This window comes from Rhipicephalus microplus, chromosome 8, assembly GCF_043290135.1.
Source record: "Rhipicephalus microplus isolate Deutch F79 chromosome 8, USDA_Rmic, whole genome shotgun sequence".
NCBI lineage: Eukaryota > Metazoa > Arthropoda > Arachnida > Ixodida > Ixodidae > Rhipicephalus > Rhipicephalus microplus.
In genome coordinates this window covers 18,618,904-18,634,945 of record NC_134707.1, presented here as the reverse complement: position 1 = coordinate 18,634,945, position 16,042 = coordinate 18,618,904, and the positions used below count along the sequence as shown (strand labels likewise).

General features: G+C 44.6%; 2 protein-coding genes across 4 annotated transcripts in view; one reads left to right on the top strand and one right to left on the bottom strand.

The window, feature by feature from the left end:
- The window catches only part of Rab3-GAP (Rab3 GTPase activating protein), a 57,016-nt gene extending 45,963 nt beyond the window's left edge, over positions 1 to 11,053 (bottom strand). For 2 of the 3 annotated variants that reach the window (XM_075871209.1, XM_037416338.2), the window contains exons 1-9: positions 10,860 to 11,053; positions 8,838 to 9,017; positions 6,807 to 6,882; positions 6,568 to 6,615; positions 5,604 to 5,679; positions 4,506 to 4,607; positions 1,722 to 1,821; positions 535 to 636; positions 259 to 407 (exon numbers count right to left, since the gene is read on the bottom strand). In XM_075871209.1, the coding sequence (XP_075727324.1) occupies positions 259 to 407; positions 535 to 636; positions 1,722 to 1,821; positions 4,506 to 4,607; positions 5,604 to 5,679; positions 6,568 to 6,615; positions 6,807 to 6,882; positions 8,838 to 9,017; positions 10,860 to 10,947 (921 nt within the window). In that variant the 5' untranslated portion in view covers positions 10,948 to 11,053. The remainder of the gene's footprint in view (positions 1 to 258; positions 408 to 534; positions 637 to 1,721; positions 1,822 to 4,505; positions 4,608 to 5,603; positions 5,680 to 6,567; positions 6,616 to 6,806; positions 6,883 to 8,837; positions 9,018 to 10,859) is intronic. The other variant, XM_075871210.1, reaches the window with a different exon arrangement.
- An 81-nt stretch (positions 11,054 to 11,134) lies between these two features.
- Taf7 (TATA-box binding protein associated factor 7) lies at positions 11,135 to 15,504 on the top strand. Its single transcript, XM_037416337.2, has 2 exons — positions 11,135 to 12,047; positions 14,376 to 15,504. Exons 1-2 carry the CDS (start codon positions 11,526 to 11,528, stop codon positions 15,141 to 15,143), a joined length of 1,290 nt encoding a protein of 429 aa, XP_037272234.2. The 5' UTR covers positions 11,135 to 11,525; the 3' UTR covers positions 15,144 to 15,504.
- The last annotated feature ends 538 nt before the right edge of the window (positions 15,505 to 16,042 follow it).

Sequence of the window (16,042 nt, the reverse complement as noted above, 5' to 3'; positions counted from 1 at the left end):
TCCGACCTATATTCCGGTTTTAGTGCATGTTCACAGCAGCACATTTACAAGGATCTCAAAGACTTAAGACCTTAGTTTGACGCAAAAAAGATGACAGACGCAAATTCTCACGTCAGGACAGCTGGTACCTGCAAATCTCCGTTTGCAACCAGTTGGTCACACTTTGTGTAGATATTGCTGGTAACCGCTACAAATGCTGTGCCAATAAAATGTCATTAACTAAGCAAAGCAAAGGATAAGAACAAACAAACTGGTGACCTCCTTGGCGTAGTAGAAGCCGACAAATGGATCCGATCCCGTCACGCACATGAGGCTCGATGCGGCAGCCGAGAATCGCACCGTGCCACCATGAGCCTTGCGGATTGACTCTGTGACCATCTGATCAAAGAGGCGCGGGGCCACCGTACCTGCAAGAACACCGGGCACTGAGTATACTTGCATTCACTCGCAACTGATTACACCAGCTATAGACTGCATTAACGAATATTAGAGAATGCTAATGCTTACGAATATCAGTATAGTAGTGTGACTCACCAACAGCTTCGCAGTCTCGCACGTGACGCATGTCCTGGGGTCCCCACTTTTTGTAGCTCAACGGCGGGGGCGTAACTGCGGGAGCCTGATTGCCCGTGCCACCTGTTACGCCGAATACGAGGGGGTAGTGTATCAGCAGGTGAAGCGGTGTGATTGCGCAGGAGTCTCAAAGCGTACGTGAGAACTCAGTCAAATTTGCACATATTCGATTGGTGCACAATCAAGCCTGTGAATACAGTGGCAATTTTGGTGCCACATGCATGGGCTGGGCATTGATTGTGTTGTCTGACCAGAAGACGAGTTTTTAGGTGGCTTTTATGCTTAGAAGAAGGACAGCCACAGCGAATCAGACGACAGAAGAAGAAGCCCACAAGCTACAGCAGAGCCTTCAGTGTACGAACACTTATGCGAATTCATATGCAATGAAACACAGACACAAGTACATATGCATAGATACATGTTAAGTTGTTAAGATAATGGCAGAGATATAAACAGATTTTTTTCGAGATGCAAACAAACAAAAAGAAATATTTTGAGAGGCCCCGTTTTGACCCAGCACAATTCTATGAAATCAACCAATAACAAAACCAACAAAACCACAGGGTGTTTACAGTGTTTAAGTGAGCTGATCATGACGTGCAGGGAAATGAAAGTAAACAGAAGTCAACCATTTTAAATTGACGGTTTTGCAATCAATGATGACCAATCCTAGACCACCAAATCACAAAGGCTTTTTGTGATGCAAGGTTAGTAGCCTCTGCAGTGATTCCTTGATGCGTGCGCTACAGCATGCACGCTGTGGACCGTCTGCGCTACAGCATATACGCTCTGTGGCTTCCGCGCTCTGCAGCAACTGCACTGTATCATGTCTACCATGTAGCATATAGCACACTGTAGCTCCAGAAAATGTACTCTGTAGCATGTACCTAACACCCTGGACGCACGGTCCTCTGCATCAACCACTCCTAAATTTTATACAGGAAACTGAACTTTTCCTTTTTTTTACTTAACTTATGCCATAGAGCATACTGACACCAAAAAAAAAAAAATGCTACAGCATGTGCCCCTTTGTAGAGTGCCTGCTGTAGCATGCATGTGCTATAGCAATCGTGCGCTGTAGCCTGTAGCTATGCATTTTACGCAGCCCTGCAAGACAGAAGCCTCAAATCACACAAGATAACACTTGCCTCGGGCCAGCTGATTCCGACATGCCCGAAGTGTCTGGAACAAGCCGAAGCCCTCCAGGCAAACGACGGCGTGAGGGTACGTGACCCTCACTTCGTCTTGCTGTTGGCAGAAATGCAAAGAGACGGAAAATCAGACAAGAAGCAGTGTGGTACGTTGAACATATGTGAGCAACATCACTGCTGTGCATCAGCTCAATTCAAAGCGTTCAACTACCGTAACTCTTATTCGAATGGGTCTGTAACGTCCAATCCTGTTCTATTGCATGCAATTCTCAGTCAAGATTACTCAGATACACCAGCTAACTTCGCAGCTATCTCAATTTAGCGAAAATCTAGCTTCCACAAAGGAACATAAAATTTTATTTATTTATTTATTTATTTATTTATTTATTTATTGTTACTGTAGTCTTAAGCAGAGACTATAGCAGGTGCGATACTTTGTTACATGCTATCAAAAAAAAGGGCACAATAGTTCTCAAAGAAAACACATGAAGTGAAAAATACAATGCAAACATAAAACAATAAGGTTAGAAAAATGAACAAGAACACAACGGAATTCTACATCAAGTAGTAACTGTAAAAGGCAAGAGTACAAGAACAAGCTCAATAAACACAAAAAAGAATATAACTTCAAGGAGAAAATTTATCAAATTGAACAGGATAATTCAATAAATTGGAATGCATAATAAAAAGAAGCATATAAAACGGTGCTAACGAGCTACTGCGAACATTTTTCAAACAAAGAAAGCGAGGATTGTGTTACAATATTGTCGGGGAGATTATTCCAATTAACAATAGTTCTAGAGAAAAATGAGCATTTAAATGTGTGGTACTTTAAAAAAAAACACGCATTGGATTTCAAAAGTAAGTATATATCTAAAATTCATGTATAAATATGCACAAGATCATAAAGTTTCTGTGAAACTAACCAAGGATTTTAAAAATTTACATAATTTCATGTCGGAACAATACAAATCTGTAATGTACAGCAGGTCAAGCCAGCAAGCTATGGTGCTTACACTAGGAGGCAAGAGAGTTCAATAATAAATAATATGTGGGGTTCAACATCCTAAAACCACCATATGATTATGAGAGACGCCTTAGTGGAGGGCTCTGGAAATTTCTAACACTCGGGGTTTTTTAACGTGCCCTCAAATTTGAGCCTATGGGCCTACAGCATTTGTGCCTCCATCGAAAATGCTGCCGCCGCAGCCGGGATTCGATCCCGTGGCCTGCAGATCAGCAGCCAACTACCTTAGCTAGTGGCAAAAGAGTTCCTTCAATTCATTGGGTAGGCTTGGTTTGTCCAGTGTCAAAGCACTGTTCCGACAAATGCTGAGGTGATGCTGACTAAAGTGAACAATTAATTTGCTGATGGCATTGTGCAGGCATATAAATAGCATGATTATGATCTCTATTTCCAAGATGAGGTCCCCTATATTAATATTATTAATTGTTGGTGTTTAACAACATGATCACGAGAGGTGCCGTGGTGGAGGACTCTAGAAATTTTAACCACCTGGGGTTTGATTATATGCACCTAAATATAAGTACATGGGGCTTGAGCGATTTTGCCTCCTTAGAAAATGCGGCCGCGGCAGCCAGGATTCAATAACACAACTTCCGGGTCAGCCATCGCGTGCCTCAACCACCGTGGTGTGTCACATATTGATAGTTCTTTCCAACCATACGTATATTTATTATACTCACTGTCTCAGACACTGAATTGATGACAAACAGAGGTCTGTTATAACCCGAGTATAAATTGCACAGCGGACATAACAACCACAAATAATTGGCACATTGGTATGCACAGAGATAACAACCAGCCCAATACAAGAACAGCATGTTTCTGGACAAGGGACATTTCTGAAACAGTTCCTGGCTTATGACGAACAAGAAAACCGCACGGCTTTAGATGCAAAGCATCTCATGGTAGAGTTCAATCTGGCGTGCGGCGTGACCGCGCTTGTTGCGCATGCACAACAGCTGACTCAAGAACACTACCAGAACGCGCTGCCATGCTAGAGTTTTCTGGCCTGTTTAACAGGCTGTGAAAGACGCTTCTGACTCTCCGGAGACCCTTAGACACTTTCAGCCATCATTTGATGGCATCAGGGAACGAGATTCTGCAGATGCACAATTAACCAATGCGTTGTATCCTAGTCAGAACACGTTGGCACGTGTTACGCATTCGGGCTTGCGTAAGTGGTAAGTGGCTGTGCAGAAGATTGTGGCCTCTCCCCCTTACTCTCTCTCAGCAATCACGTGATGGTGCCGACGAACGAGATTCCGCAGACGTGCGATGAATGCACGTGCTCCCACGTCGCGTGGCGATGAACCCGCGTGGTGCTCCGACAAGCGCTCGGGATGAGTAACAGTAACAGAACCTAGTGAATTCATGGTGTGCTGCACTTGCAAGGACGCGCTAACACCGGGCCAGGTGGCCGTAAATAATGAAACTTTAAGTCAACCCATGCGATCCTTTGCATGCTACTCATGGTTCTCGTTAGTGGGACATGGTGTAATTTTTTGAAAAATCTGATCAATCTCCGAGTGTCAGTGGCCAGAAACCATTGTTCTTCTACTAACACGCTATTTTTTGTATTGAACATTCATCAAATTCATCCAAATTGGAACATTTGTTACCAATAGTACTGGCAGGAGTGTGACACCTCATAATGCTCGTGCAATAAATGAACACGTAACAGGGGCCCACTGTAAGTGCACTGCTGTTACAAACTGATGACAAAGCAGGCTCGGCCTAGACCTCTGCCAACTCACCTGCTCCCCGAAACCACTGAAACGACGCGGCACATAAGTCTGGCACTTCAACGACAGCACAGGTTCTTCGTGAAGTATCTGGTTCAGCAGCAGACGACCATCCTGAAAAGATGACTTGACGTCAGCCCCGCAATTGCAGGAGGCAGCGTATCGTTACGTTGCAGTACAGAAAACTGCGCTAGCCAACGTCGATAGACAAGCTGTTGATAGACCATCCACACCTGACAGTGTTTCATTGCTTGCAGATGTCAGACCCACTTGCGTGATATGTGTGTAGTGAAACCTTTATATATCTAACTCGAATAAAGCAAATCACCGTTTATAAAGTATTGCTGGCTATAACGGGCTAGACAAGGAATTGTGTTACCGTTATTACAGTGTCATAAATTTTTGTTTAGAACAAATTTTTAGATGTAGCGACGTCATTGTTTATGACGTTTACTGTAGGCATATTTGAGTGTCATTGTTCACTACCATTGTTCGGGTGCGACAGGGAACACGGACATGCGTTTCATTTATGTAGCCACGATGTCAATCAGATTCTGTACTGCTCTCAAACCTCGATATAACGAATTCAAATATAAAAAATTATTGGTTGTAACGAAGTAAGCAACCACTAGCTTCGCCATAAATACAGTGCTACAAATAATCATTTATAACAAATTTTCAGAGATAACAAAGTATTTTCGTGGCAGATGCGACTTTGTTACAATGAGGTTTGAGTCACCTTTGTATAACTCAGTTACAGCTCATGCTTGCATGGCTTAGTTACGGAATAAAAACTGACACTGAATGCAACAAACAGGTTTTGTTTCAGAGTCATCAGTGAGATAAAGACATGGGTTTGGATTCTATGGCTGCTACCATTGGCGATGATGACGCGTTTTCTCTGCCTTGCTGCTTCTTATCTGTAGAGTCGAATTCAAAATATGGCAGCGTGCGTTACGCCTTGTAACAACATACATGACCATGTTCCAGCTTAACTTTTACATGCTGTTTCGGAATCTAAACAATAAACATGTACCAATTTGCCTCAATCAACATAAGCCACGACACCAAGGTGCTAAGCCTGTGTTCTAACTATAGAATCGCATTTACCTCTGTGTACATGTGGACGTAGCCAGATTTGAAGCCGACCACAATACAGGTCCAATCAGGTCCTCCCTGGTAGCTCCTCATGTTAGGGAAAAGAAAGCCACGCATGCAAAGTCGTGAACAAGCCGATGCAAGCCAGAGCACTTGAAACAGCGCAGAAGCACTATTATTTCTACAGTGCAGATGAACTAGTACTACTAATGAAAAAATGAACAAGTAAGAGCCAGCGAGCGCTTCCTTGCTAATTTTTACCCTTACCCACTTCGTCTCATGTCTGCATGATTTCGATTTGTGGACACATGTGGATACAAATGGTCAACGAAACTCTATGACCAATAATCAGCATTTTTAAGACAATGACTTCACTGGCACCTTGCAGCCACTTTCTCATAATAATAATAATAATAATAATAATAATAATAATAATAATAATAATAATAATAATAATAATAATAATAATAATAATAATATCAGAAGCTTCAGAAGCCAGAACCAAGATATGATTATAAAGCATACTACAATTTGGAACACAGGATTCATTTTGCTCTCCAGGGGTTCATTAACATGCTTCTAAGTACACAAATGTCGCATTTCACCTACAACAAAATGCCGCCACTAAGAAAGATCATTGAACCCGCAAGTCAGAGTTGGTGAGCACAACACATTGCTTGCCAAGGTACCACAACGGGGCACTGACTTTACGTTACAAGCTATGACAGCGTGGTCACCAATAAGTTCTTACTGAATTCAACTACCATGCTTTCCTGCATACTAGTGCCGCCAGTAATGCCCAAGTGTTACATAATGATGGCTTTGCACAGTTAAAACAGCAACACTGACTTTTTAAAAATTTTAATTCACTGGTTTACTCCCCCATCAACCTTTTTATGGTCAGTTAAATCAGTGTTTATGACATAAAACTCGCGATTGCGTAGTAACAAGAGGTTTCCCCTTTTCAAGCGCTCACCTCTTCTGGGAGCTCATTGGCAAGCACAGCATGGACGTCACCGCATCACTGAAATCGGGGACAAAAACATTTCAAGGAACGTTTATAGCAACATTATCTTTAAAAACATATACACTTGTTTGCTCGTTTTTGTTTACTTGCATACTTTGTTCCTTCTCTTAAAAATACCACAGAAAATAAATTTAACCTCCCATAAACTTATCGGTACTCGAGCGTGGGACAGGCGAGAAGTACCGTACCTGTTCGACGAGCGCAGTTCGCTGTGGAATGACACCTCGTACTTCCAGTCGCTCTTTTCGGATATGCCATGCTTGGCTGTGAAAAGAAAGCAAAATGAGAAACACTCATTGAAAGTCATGGTCAAGTACTAATAGAAATGGAAAAACTGAGCAGGGTCGACGCGTGCAGTTGTACTGAAAGAGATTCCTTTTGTGCGGAACTAGTGGCGCCAAGCCTGAAACAGGACAAGTAGGGAAAGGTGTTGTCGCCCCAATAATGCCGCCGGAAAACTGCGTCCAAAAGCAGCTTAACCAAAGTTTTTTCTTTCTGCATGCCCAGTTTCAGTTTCCTACGGGATGTATACAGACGGTTTCAAGACTGCGATAGTAGCTAGCAGCAAGCGTTGTACCCCAGAAAAGTTCCGGTCACCTCATGTACCAGCTCCTAACGTCGAAACTGAAAGCATGTTTTCGTTTTTTTCAGGGTAAGAAAAGTCTATCTTTAGTTTTTCAAATAAAAGGAATGTGCGCATATTACAAGGAAACTTGTTATAATTTTATGTAGCTCACAAAAATATTTAATTGAATATATTTTGCCAAATAAGGAAAGAAAAGTGTAGGAAATCAGCCAGCTATTTTCTACAGCTCTCCTTGCCTACAGATGCTATTAAGGCACATCGGTGGACGAAACCAGATGTCATCAAGGGCTCATGTTTATAAACAGTGAAAGGGTCTATAGGAAATTGAGTTGCTACTCCACTAATGTTGTCAACTATTTGTTGGGCTAGCTGTTGATTTCTTGCGTTTCGTGGAACGGGAACGAGTGATGAGATTTACCCATCCTGGCGCATACCTGTTCTGATGATGGACCATGACTGCATGACGCATTGTGACGACAGGAGGCGCAGACAAGCCTAGACCCAGAGGTGCTTGGCCCGTAATGCACTCAAACCTCGATATAATGAACTTGGATGTAACAAAATACCGGTTACAATGAAGTAAAGAAAAAATGGTCTTGCAAAAGATGGAGCGTTAGGAATAAATCTTTAAAACGAAATTTTGGATATAACAAACTTATTTTCGTGTGAGAGGGAACTTTATTATAACGAGGTTTGAGTGTAGAAACTAGCTCAAATAGTAAGCGAAGCCTAGTCCCTAACCACGGGAAGGCCTGCTTAGGTGGAGCACTGCTGCAAACCGGACTATATTAAATGTGAAACGTCAGAAGGACAAGCTGTTCCTTGTTGTGATGAACTCGTCAGAAGTAATGGGACGGCTTGTGATTTTTTTTTAATTGCAGCATAGACACGTATTTATAGCATAAATTTTTGCATGTATATATGTATCAGAGGTGTGCCGTTTGACCGGTATTGTGTAATAAGTGAATCAGTGCTTAGTGGAATTTGTTATCGTGTATCTAAAGCTAATACCTGGTCATTTTACCATAGCAAAGGCCAGTTTGTGAGTAGGCAGTGGTGAAAAGAGAGAGTTTGTTCTTTGGTTGATGTAATTAGCAAAGATCTGGATAAATTGCACAGCACAGTCAAATCCACTCAATTGGCTGCTCTAAGATCCACAAAGCTTGACTCAGTCGTCCGAAGGGCGTCACTTACAAACTGTGGCAGAACGGATGAATTTGTAAAAACTCTTTCTTGCTTGAAGTTGCCTATAATGTTTTTTCTGTGTGTCTCCCTCTTTAAGACTGTCTCAGATGGTAGGCAGTCATCAAAAGTTCCGAACTGCTGACGTGTTCAAAAAGAAGCGAGAAGGGGGTCCAAGTGCCCAGCATTTCACCAGTGAGACCCGTTGCCGCCTAGAACAGGGAAGAACCTGGCTGTGCGTATGCTATCACTAACGCAGCGCAATATTGTGGTTCCTTGCAAGCGAATCCCAGGGTGTTTGTATAGAGCAAGCAGTCAAAAAATCAGTACAAAGTGGGCTGCTGTATGTGTTAATGTGTAAGCATGAGACAAGACAAGCTGAAATCATGTTTTGAATCAGACTTCAAACAGCCTGGCATCAGTGTGAATTCAGAGCTCTATGAAAACCCACCTGTAAGGAACACAACGACATTTTCCCTCGCCAGAGCCAAAACATCGGCTGTCGACGACAGCGCGACAACACAGTCTTGAAGCCACTTGTCTTCTTCCTTGGCTGGTTTGGCTTCAGTCGGCTGTTCATTTTCCAAAGGCCAATCCCAAGCGTCGACGACCGGCCTTGACGCTGCGTCATCTGTTTAGTGAATAGATAGTGTGAAGAATGAGACGGTTGTAGATGCGTTCAATTGACACATGCTTGAACTTCTGGAAGGTTTATTTGAATGGTCCGGCACGTATCGCTGGCAAACTTTTACAGCAATAATGCACAAAAAAAAAGGAGTTCCTTCAAATATAAAGACCTCACTTTGAATAAATTGAAGGAAATTTTGAGGGGTCGTTTTTTTGTTTGACACAACCATAATGAAAATTAACAGATAGACCAACACAGTGCTTTGATGAAGACAAGTACACCTCAGACTTTTAAAAGGCTCTATCTACAGATGGATCACTGAACCAGCAGTCTTTCCTGCTCGGAACACTTTATGGTTCGATAATTTAGCTGGAGGTGGATGAATATCGTTTAGTAGCGTTGTCAGTTTCCTGCGGGAATTCAGCCGTACTCCAGTTGGACATTCACGTACTTTGAGCTGAATTATTGCACGAGAAATCTTCCCAGCTCGAAAGGTTCAATAATCCAGCTAAAAATATAACTACAGTGACATTCCCTGCAGCGATGTTTCAGCACATTCGCCTTTGTCTTATGTATTCATTACCGTGGTCACCAATCATTACTCAGGGGCAGATCTAGCAAATCATTTAGGGGGGGGGGGGGGAGAGGCAATCACTAAGAGTAACACCAGAGAGGAGGGCGTGTTCATTATTTTTTTTGTTTTTACTAGCACAAAAATTCTATCATAGCACAAGTACAGTTAATGTGTGCTCAAAGGGAGCCCACTCATTTGTCCTAAAGGGTGATAGCAGGTGGAGGGCAAGCACCGAAGAGAGGCGGAGGGGGTGCTCATTGGCTTGGGGGGGGGGGGGGGGGAGTGCGATCTTTCCTACCCCCCCCCCCCCCCTCCGGATCCGCCACTGCCATCACTTCTGAGTTATAATTATTCAAACTTCGTCGATACACTTTGTGGAAGTTCCAGCCCCCATGGTATGAATAAAGTACATTCTATAGTTCATCTATGGGTGTTTCAGAAACTAAATCGAGCCCTCGTTTAGCTACGCTTTTAGATTAACGAAGCATGGCAGCTGTCAAGAGAAGGCTGTAAGCAGAAACGGTGGGTTTATGCAACGCAAAATATTTGATCCACCTGTCAAACATGAAGAAAAAAAAAAACGCGCCCCTTTGAACATAGCGGAGAAAAAGAAAGAAAGGTGGCAAGTGTTATGCGCGTGGTCTAAAATTTATCGAAACATCAAAGTTCAATAAGAAATTTCAAGCGCGCCGATCATAACAGTTTTATGAAGCAGTCAACGACGGTTGGTATCACGATATCGTGTTAAGCGACGTCCGAAAACAACACTTTCTGAGAAAGCCGTGACATCAGCGAATGCAAGTAGACCGCCCTAAGTGCGGTCGCGGATCACGAACTACGCAACTAACGACGAGTTCACTCAACTACATGCGAAAAATTCGTGATGATGAAGAGCCATAATTTATGCATTGTCACTTACATCGAATTTATATGCGCACCACGGCGGCATAGACATGCACTTTAGTCCACAACTGAAGCAATTGCATCGGCTCAAGACAAGAAATAGCTGGAACTTCCTAAACGCAGATGCTTATTCTGAACAAGCAAGTTGTGGTCGACAGTGGTTTGAACACGGTTGCTGACAACTAACAACAGGACACTTAACTAGAAGCAGTTCTCTGGATGTGGCGACGACTCTTAGGAGAGACGCGACGCAAGAGATTTGAGCGATGCAAGTTGAATACCCGATAATAACATGGACAGCGATAGCAGCTAACGCCAAAACATGCGCCATCGGGTGTAGGACAGTGTTTTGAAACCGAATTCCTCACCCTGATGGTCTTGACTGGCTGGAAACAGATAGGACTTGACTTTGGCGACGTTGCTAATTGCTGCTATCTTCACCAGCTGACACGACATAGCGTTATTCACGGCAGTTTTCGACTCGGGTTTCTGAACATCACTCTCGTTCGCCACCGAAACCGAGAAAACCTGCAGAGCCAATCTGGCTAAACTTGGCTTGATCTTGTGTGGCTTGATCTTGGGTACAAAATTGAAAAATGAGCCAAGCGCGTGAAACTCGTGACAACAGTGGCAGCCCAATCGATGTAAATATCATTCTAGCTATTGCATAGAGTTTTCTAATTAACACCGCTAGTGTTTGTTTGCAATGTTCGTGACTCGTCTAGAGTCTACGTGCATGATCGTTAACGAATGAGTCGGGATATTTTCTCGAAATAGACGTTTTTGAAGTAGTGACTGCCAGTAATCGCGGAAACGTTCCCAGTAGGAGTGTTTACAAGGCGACGCATAAGGCTCACGCGAGTTCCAAGTGAAACTGCCGTATCACAAGGCCGGTGCCCAAGTCTTCTTCTTTCTCTATGCCCAAGCCCTGTTCCGAAAGGTTTGCTTCGTATCGGCTTGGTACCATCAACCATCGCAGTCGTGTTTATTGATCGATACCCTTGTTGTCCGAACGAGAAAGCACCGCTAGCACCATGAATGCCCCTCCAGAAATCAAGAAGACCAAGGAAGAAGCCCCAGCTGAACTTGAAAGTCAGATCATCTTGCGACTTCCGGGACAGGCCGCCGCCGCGCTGCGGGCAGCCGTGCGCTCGGGCGTCATGAACCTCAAAGACAGGTTGACCATCCAGCTCGAACCGGACAATCGACACGGCACGGTCCGCTTCGACCGCTGGACCCTCTCCGCTCGCGTCGTCGACCTGCCGTCGATCATCGAGTCTCACAAGACGTTGGACCGCAAGACCTTCTACAAGACGGCCGACGTGGCGCAGCTGATGATCTGCAAAGAAGAGGACGGCACCGAGGAAGAAGAGGCCAAGAAGGCGGCCGCTGCCGAGGACGAGGAAGCGTTGCGCCGCAAAGAACGCAAGGACGCCAAGGACAAGAAGTACCAGTACCCGCACGGCATCACGCCGTCCCTGAAGAATGTGCGCAAGCGTCGGTTCCGCAAGGTGCTGAAGAAGAAGTACGTCGACTTCCCGGAGATTGAGAAAGAAGTGAGTGCTGCCTTCCGATTCACCGCTGCGGTGCAGATAAAAAAAAAAAAAAAAAACTCCGATGTCGTTCTTGTGTACGCCCGGGTGTAGTTATACAGCCTGCGCTAATGTAGTTCCTGTATAGGCGCTGGTGTAGTTCTAAATCCTGCGTTTAATGTAGCTTCACCGCCGTGAAACCTTAGCGAGTACGTAGCACGGGCAACCCGGCGATTCCCTTGGCAATCGGGCGCTTGCTGAAGCGGTGGCGCCCTCTCTCGCACAGCTGTACGCCGGATGTTCTCATTAGCAAGATGCGTTTTTCTCTATTTGAAGTAAATTATTGCGATTAATTCTTAGTTATTCCTTTAGTTTATTTTAACTTACACCATGTTAGTTTATTTTTCTCAGGTTTCGAGCATTGTTAAATTTGTCCTAGTGCTGTATTGACCAATGTGCGAGGATGTGAGGTGAGACTGCGGATGAATGACAAGCCGACCCCCTAAAGTGCTCGTCTGCTGACACGAAGGTTGTGGTATCGAATTATGGCTGTGTAGGTTGCATTTCAGAGGAGGCAGAATGCTAGAATCCCATGTGCTTAGATTTGGGTGCGCAATAAAGAACCCTCGGTGGTTGAAATCCTTGAAACCTTACACTACGGCACCTCTCATAATCATATAACAGTTATAGGATGTAAAACTCCAGCAAATATTGTTATGCAACTGCAAAATCTCATTAAACGCAAGACCTTTGCAGATTGTTGTATGTCAGAAAAAAACGTCAAAATATTTAAGATTAACAGAACCGACAAAGCCTACTAGAAACCATTGTGATGGTTACCTGCGAGGGACTGGCGCTAACGTATTTTAACAGTGACGAACAAATTAGCCAAGTATGCTGATTGATATGTGGGGTTTAACATCCCAAAACCACGATAATATTATGGGAGACGCCATAGTGGAGTGCTGCAGAAATTTCGACCACCTGGGGTTCTTTAGCGTGCACCCAAATCTGAGCACAAGGGCCTACAGCATTTCCGCCTCCATCAGAAATGCAGCCCTCGCAGCCGGGATTCCATCCCGCGACCTTTTGGTCAGCAGCCGAGTACCTTAGCCACTAGACCACCGCAGCGGGGCTTAGCCAAGTATGCCACCTTTTCAATTCAGCCTGACGAGTGATGGTCTGAATATGTGTATTTAAAAATCCTAATCATTCCAGCCACCTAAACCAACTACGACATTATCAAACAGTCAAGATCGCATCAATACTCAGTGCATCATATAGATACGTAGATACGTAGGTGGCCCCGCCGCGGTGGTCTAGTGGCTAAGGTGCTCGGCTGCTGATCCGCAGGTCGCGGGATCGAATCCCGGCTGCGGCGGCTGCATTTTCGATAGAGGTGGAAATGTTGTAGGCCCGTGTGCTCAGATTTGGGTGCACGTTAAAGAACCCCAGGTGGTCGAAATTTCCGGAGCCCTCCACTACGGCGTCTCTCATAATCATATGGTGGTCTTGGGACTTTAAACCATACATATAGATCGATATCGATAGATACGTAGGTGTAATGTGGCATCAGCACGTGGTCTGCGGCGCCAGGCTCAACATTCTTTTAGTGAAGAATGTTGAGCCTGTTGTAGATATAGGTAACTGTTATCATTATTGTGCTAAGTTTTTACTGTACTTGCATGCATTAACAAGTTAACACTTATTAGTATCGGCTTTAAAGTTCTAGTTGCTCGAAAACACTGATTGCCGACTGTCATGTAACTGAAGAAAACAGTGGCGTTTTATTTTGGAAATGCAACTGTTATGCAGAGATGTCTAGTCAGGTTCAATAGTACCTCTGTACACGATGAATGAAACTTGCCTGACAGCTAAAAGGTGAGCCGCGTTGATGCGAGTTAATTTACCTCGTCGTGTAGAGTAAGAACTTGTTTGATGACACTGTACTCACAGAATTGAATGCTACGTTGTATTTTTTTAGTATAACAGCTGTTATGATCCATTGCTTTTTATAACCCCGTCAAGTCATTGCAAATCTGACTGTTAAAGGTAATGTTGGTTGTAATGTTGACAATCAGGTCAAGTATATGCCTACATGACAGGAACTGTTGGTGCTGGAAGTGAAAGTGTGTGCATTATATAGCCATAAATTTTTGTGTTTCAATTCATAAGTACTGTAAATTTTGACATCCTGTGTGCAAGGCACTTTCAATGTCAGTTGATAAAGCAATAGTCATAAAATTAAAAGCTGACTTGAAAGTACTTATATCTATTTAGTATGTACATAAGTGGTACGTAACTCGTGTAATGACACATTTGCGATAAGACATTGTTCTGCTTAATTTGCAGGTGAAGCGACTGTTCCGTACTGACAATGAGGCTGTTTCAATCCGCTATGAGGTGGTCAATGCCGACGACGACAAGGGCGGAGACGGCAAAGGTGACGGAACCGAGGTGGCCAACGGTGGCTCCGGCGAGCCCCACGTGAGCGGTGGCTTCGGCTCACCCTCTGTAAGCGCGCTGCTCAACAGCAACTCGCAGAGCATGGACGTCGGCGAGCACGACCTCTTTGGGGAAGCTTTGAGCAGCTCCGACGAGGACGACGTCAACATCGTTGACTCAGGCGGCGAGGAAGACCTCTTGCCACGGCCCCCGAAGCAGAGGCACCCATTGTCTTCAGGCAAACAGGATGGCGGCTCTTCGCCAGACATGGTGACGGACTTCCGACGAGGCATGCTGGCTGCCACTGACAAGATGGCGTCCAGTGCAAGCGCGGCAGCGACGGCAGCTGCAACCAGTTCTCTGGTTGAGGAGTACGTGGACGACCCAGACTACGGAGAGGACAAGGAAGTTATCGATTTTGCCACCAAGAAGCAAGGAGACGACGATGCCGATGAGCCGGAGCAGGATAACTCTGCGCTCCTGAACCGGTTGTCTGAGCTGGAACGAGAGATCGCTCAGCTGCAAGAGCGAAGGCAGGCACAGGAGCTGGAGATAGCATCCATAGAGAACCAGGCTCTCAAGCAGCGGTTCCAGAACATTGTCAACTCTCTGAAGATCGAAGAGAGCGATAAGCAGAGGGAATATGACGAAATTGTGTCTCGACTTCACCAGTGATTGCACTGCTTTGTGAGCAGTGTGTACATACTTTCTTGCCAATGTAGTGATAAATGTTTCGATAAATATTTATACCTACCTTCAGCCCTGCCTGTAAGATGACAACCTAGTCGCAGTCACCCGAGAAATGAATTTTCATTGTTTAAGGGGCCACAGCGTTTCATTTTCAGATGTGGTGACTGTTTCAAGGTGTTGCTAGTGGCTGTTATGCATACCATATTTTCTTTCTGGTTGTTACTTTTTTGTGTGAGTCATGCTACGCATTATACCAAAAATAATGAAGATCGCCATGTGCACAAGTATGAAGTGTAAATACTAGTCTGATGGGAAAATAGGGATACGAATAAACACTCTCCAGCCACGTTTAGTCTTCAGTTTTTAACATTGAAAACGGGCCCGTGTATCGAGACCCGTGCGGTCTCTTCTTCAGGGGGTGACGTGCCGGCAGGTTCTGAAGCTTCGATCGCGACCAGGGTCGACCCGGATCGTGAGCCGCTGCACGATTAATCGCAATTAGGCCCGATCGGTATCAGTCAAGACGACCGCGGTCTAAGCATCGCGATTTGACGTCTGCGCCAAACTTGATCGCGACAAGTTTGAAATGCGTAGCGTTGACTGTTGTTGATCATGATCAAGAATGCCGATCCGGATCGGCCCTGGTCGTAATCGAATGTGCCCGCCTTACCCCGAGATCTGTGCCACGAGGTGGTTTACATACGAAAAAATCGGTAAGTATTCAAGTACGGCATGATGGCTGAAGTTAAGTCGAACAGGGCGCGACAAAGCGAGATTCGCCACCGTGTTAATTCAGCTGCCGGTGTACCATCGAACAGTGGAGCCATGTACGGTGGTGGAGCATTGCTACTGCGGAAGGTTGGATTCTTTTCTGCGGCAATCAT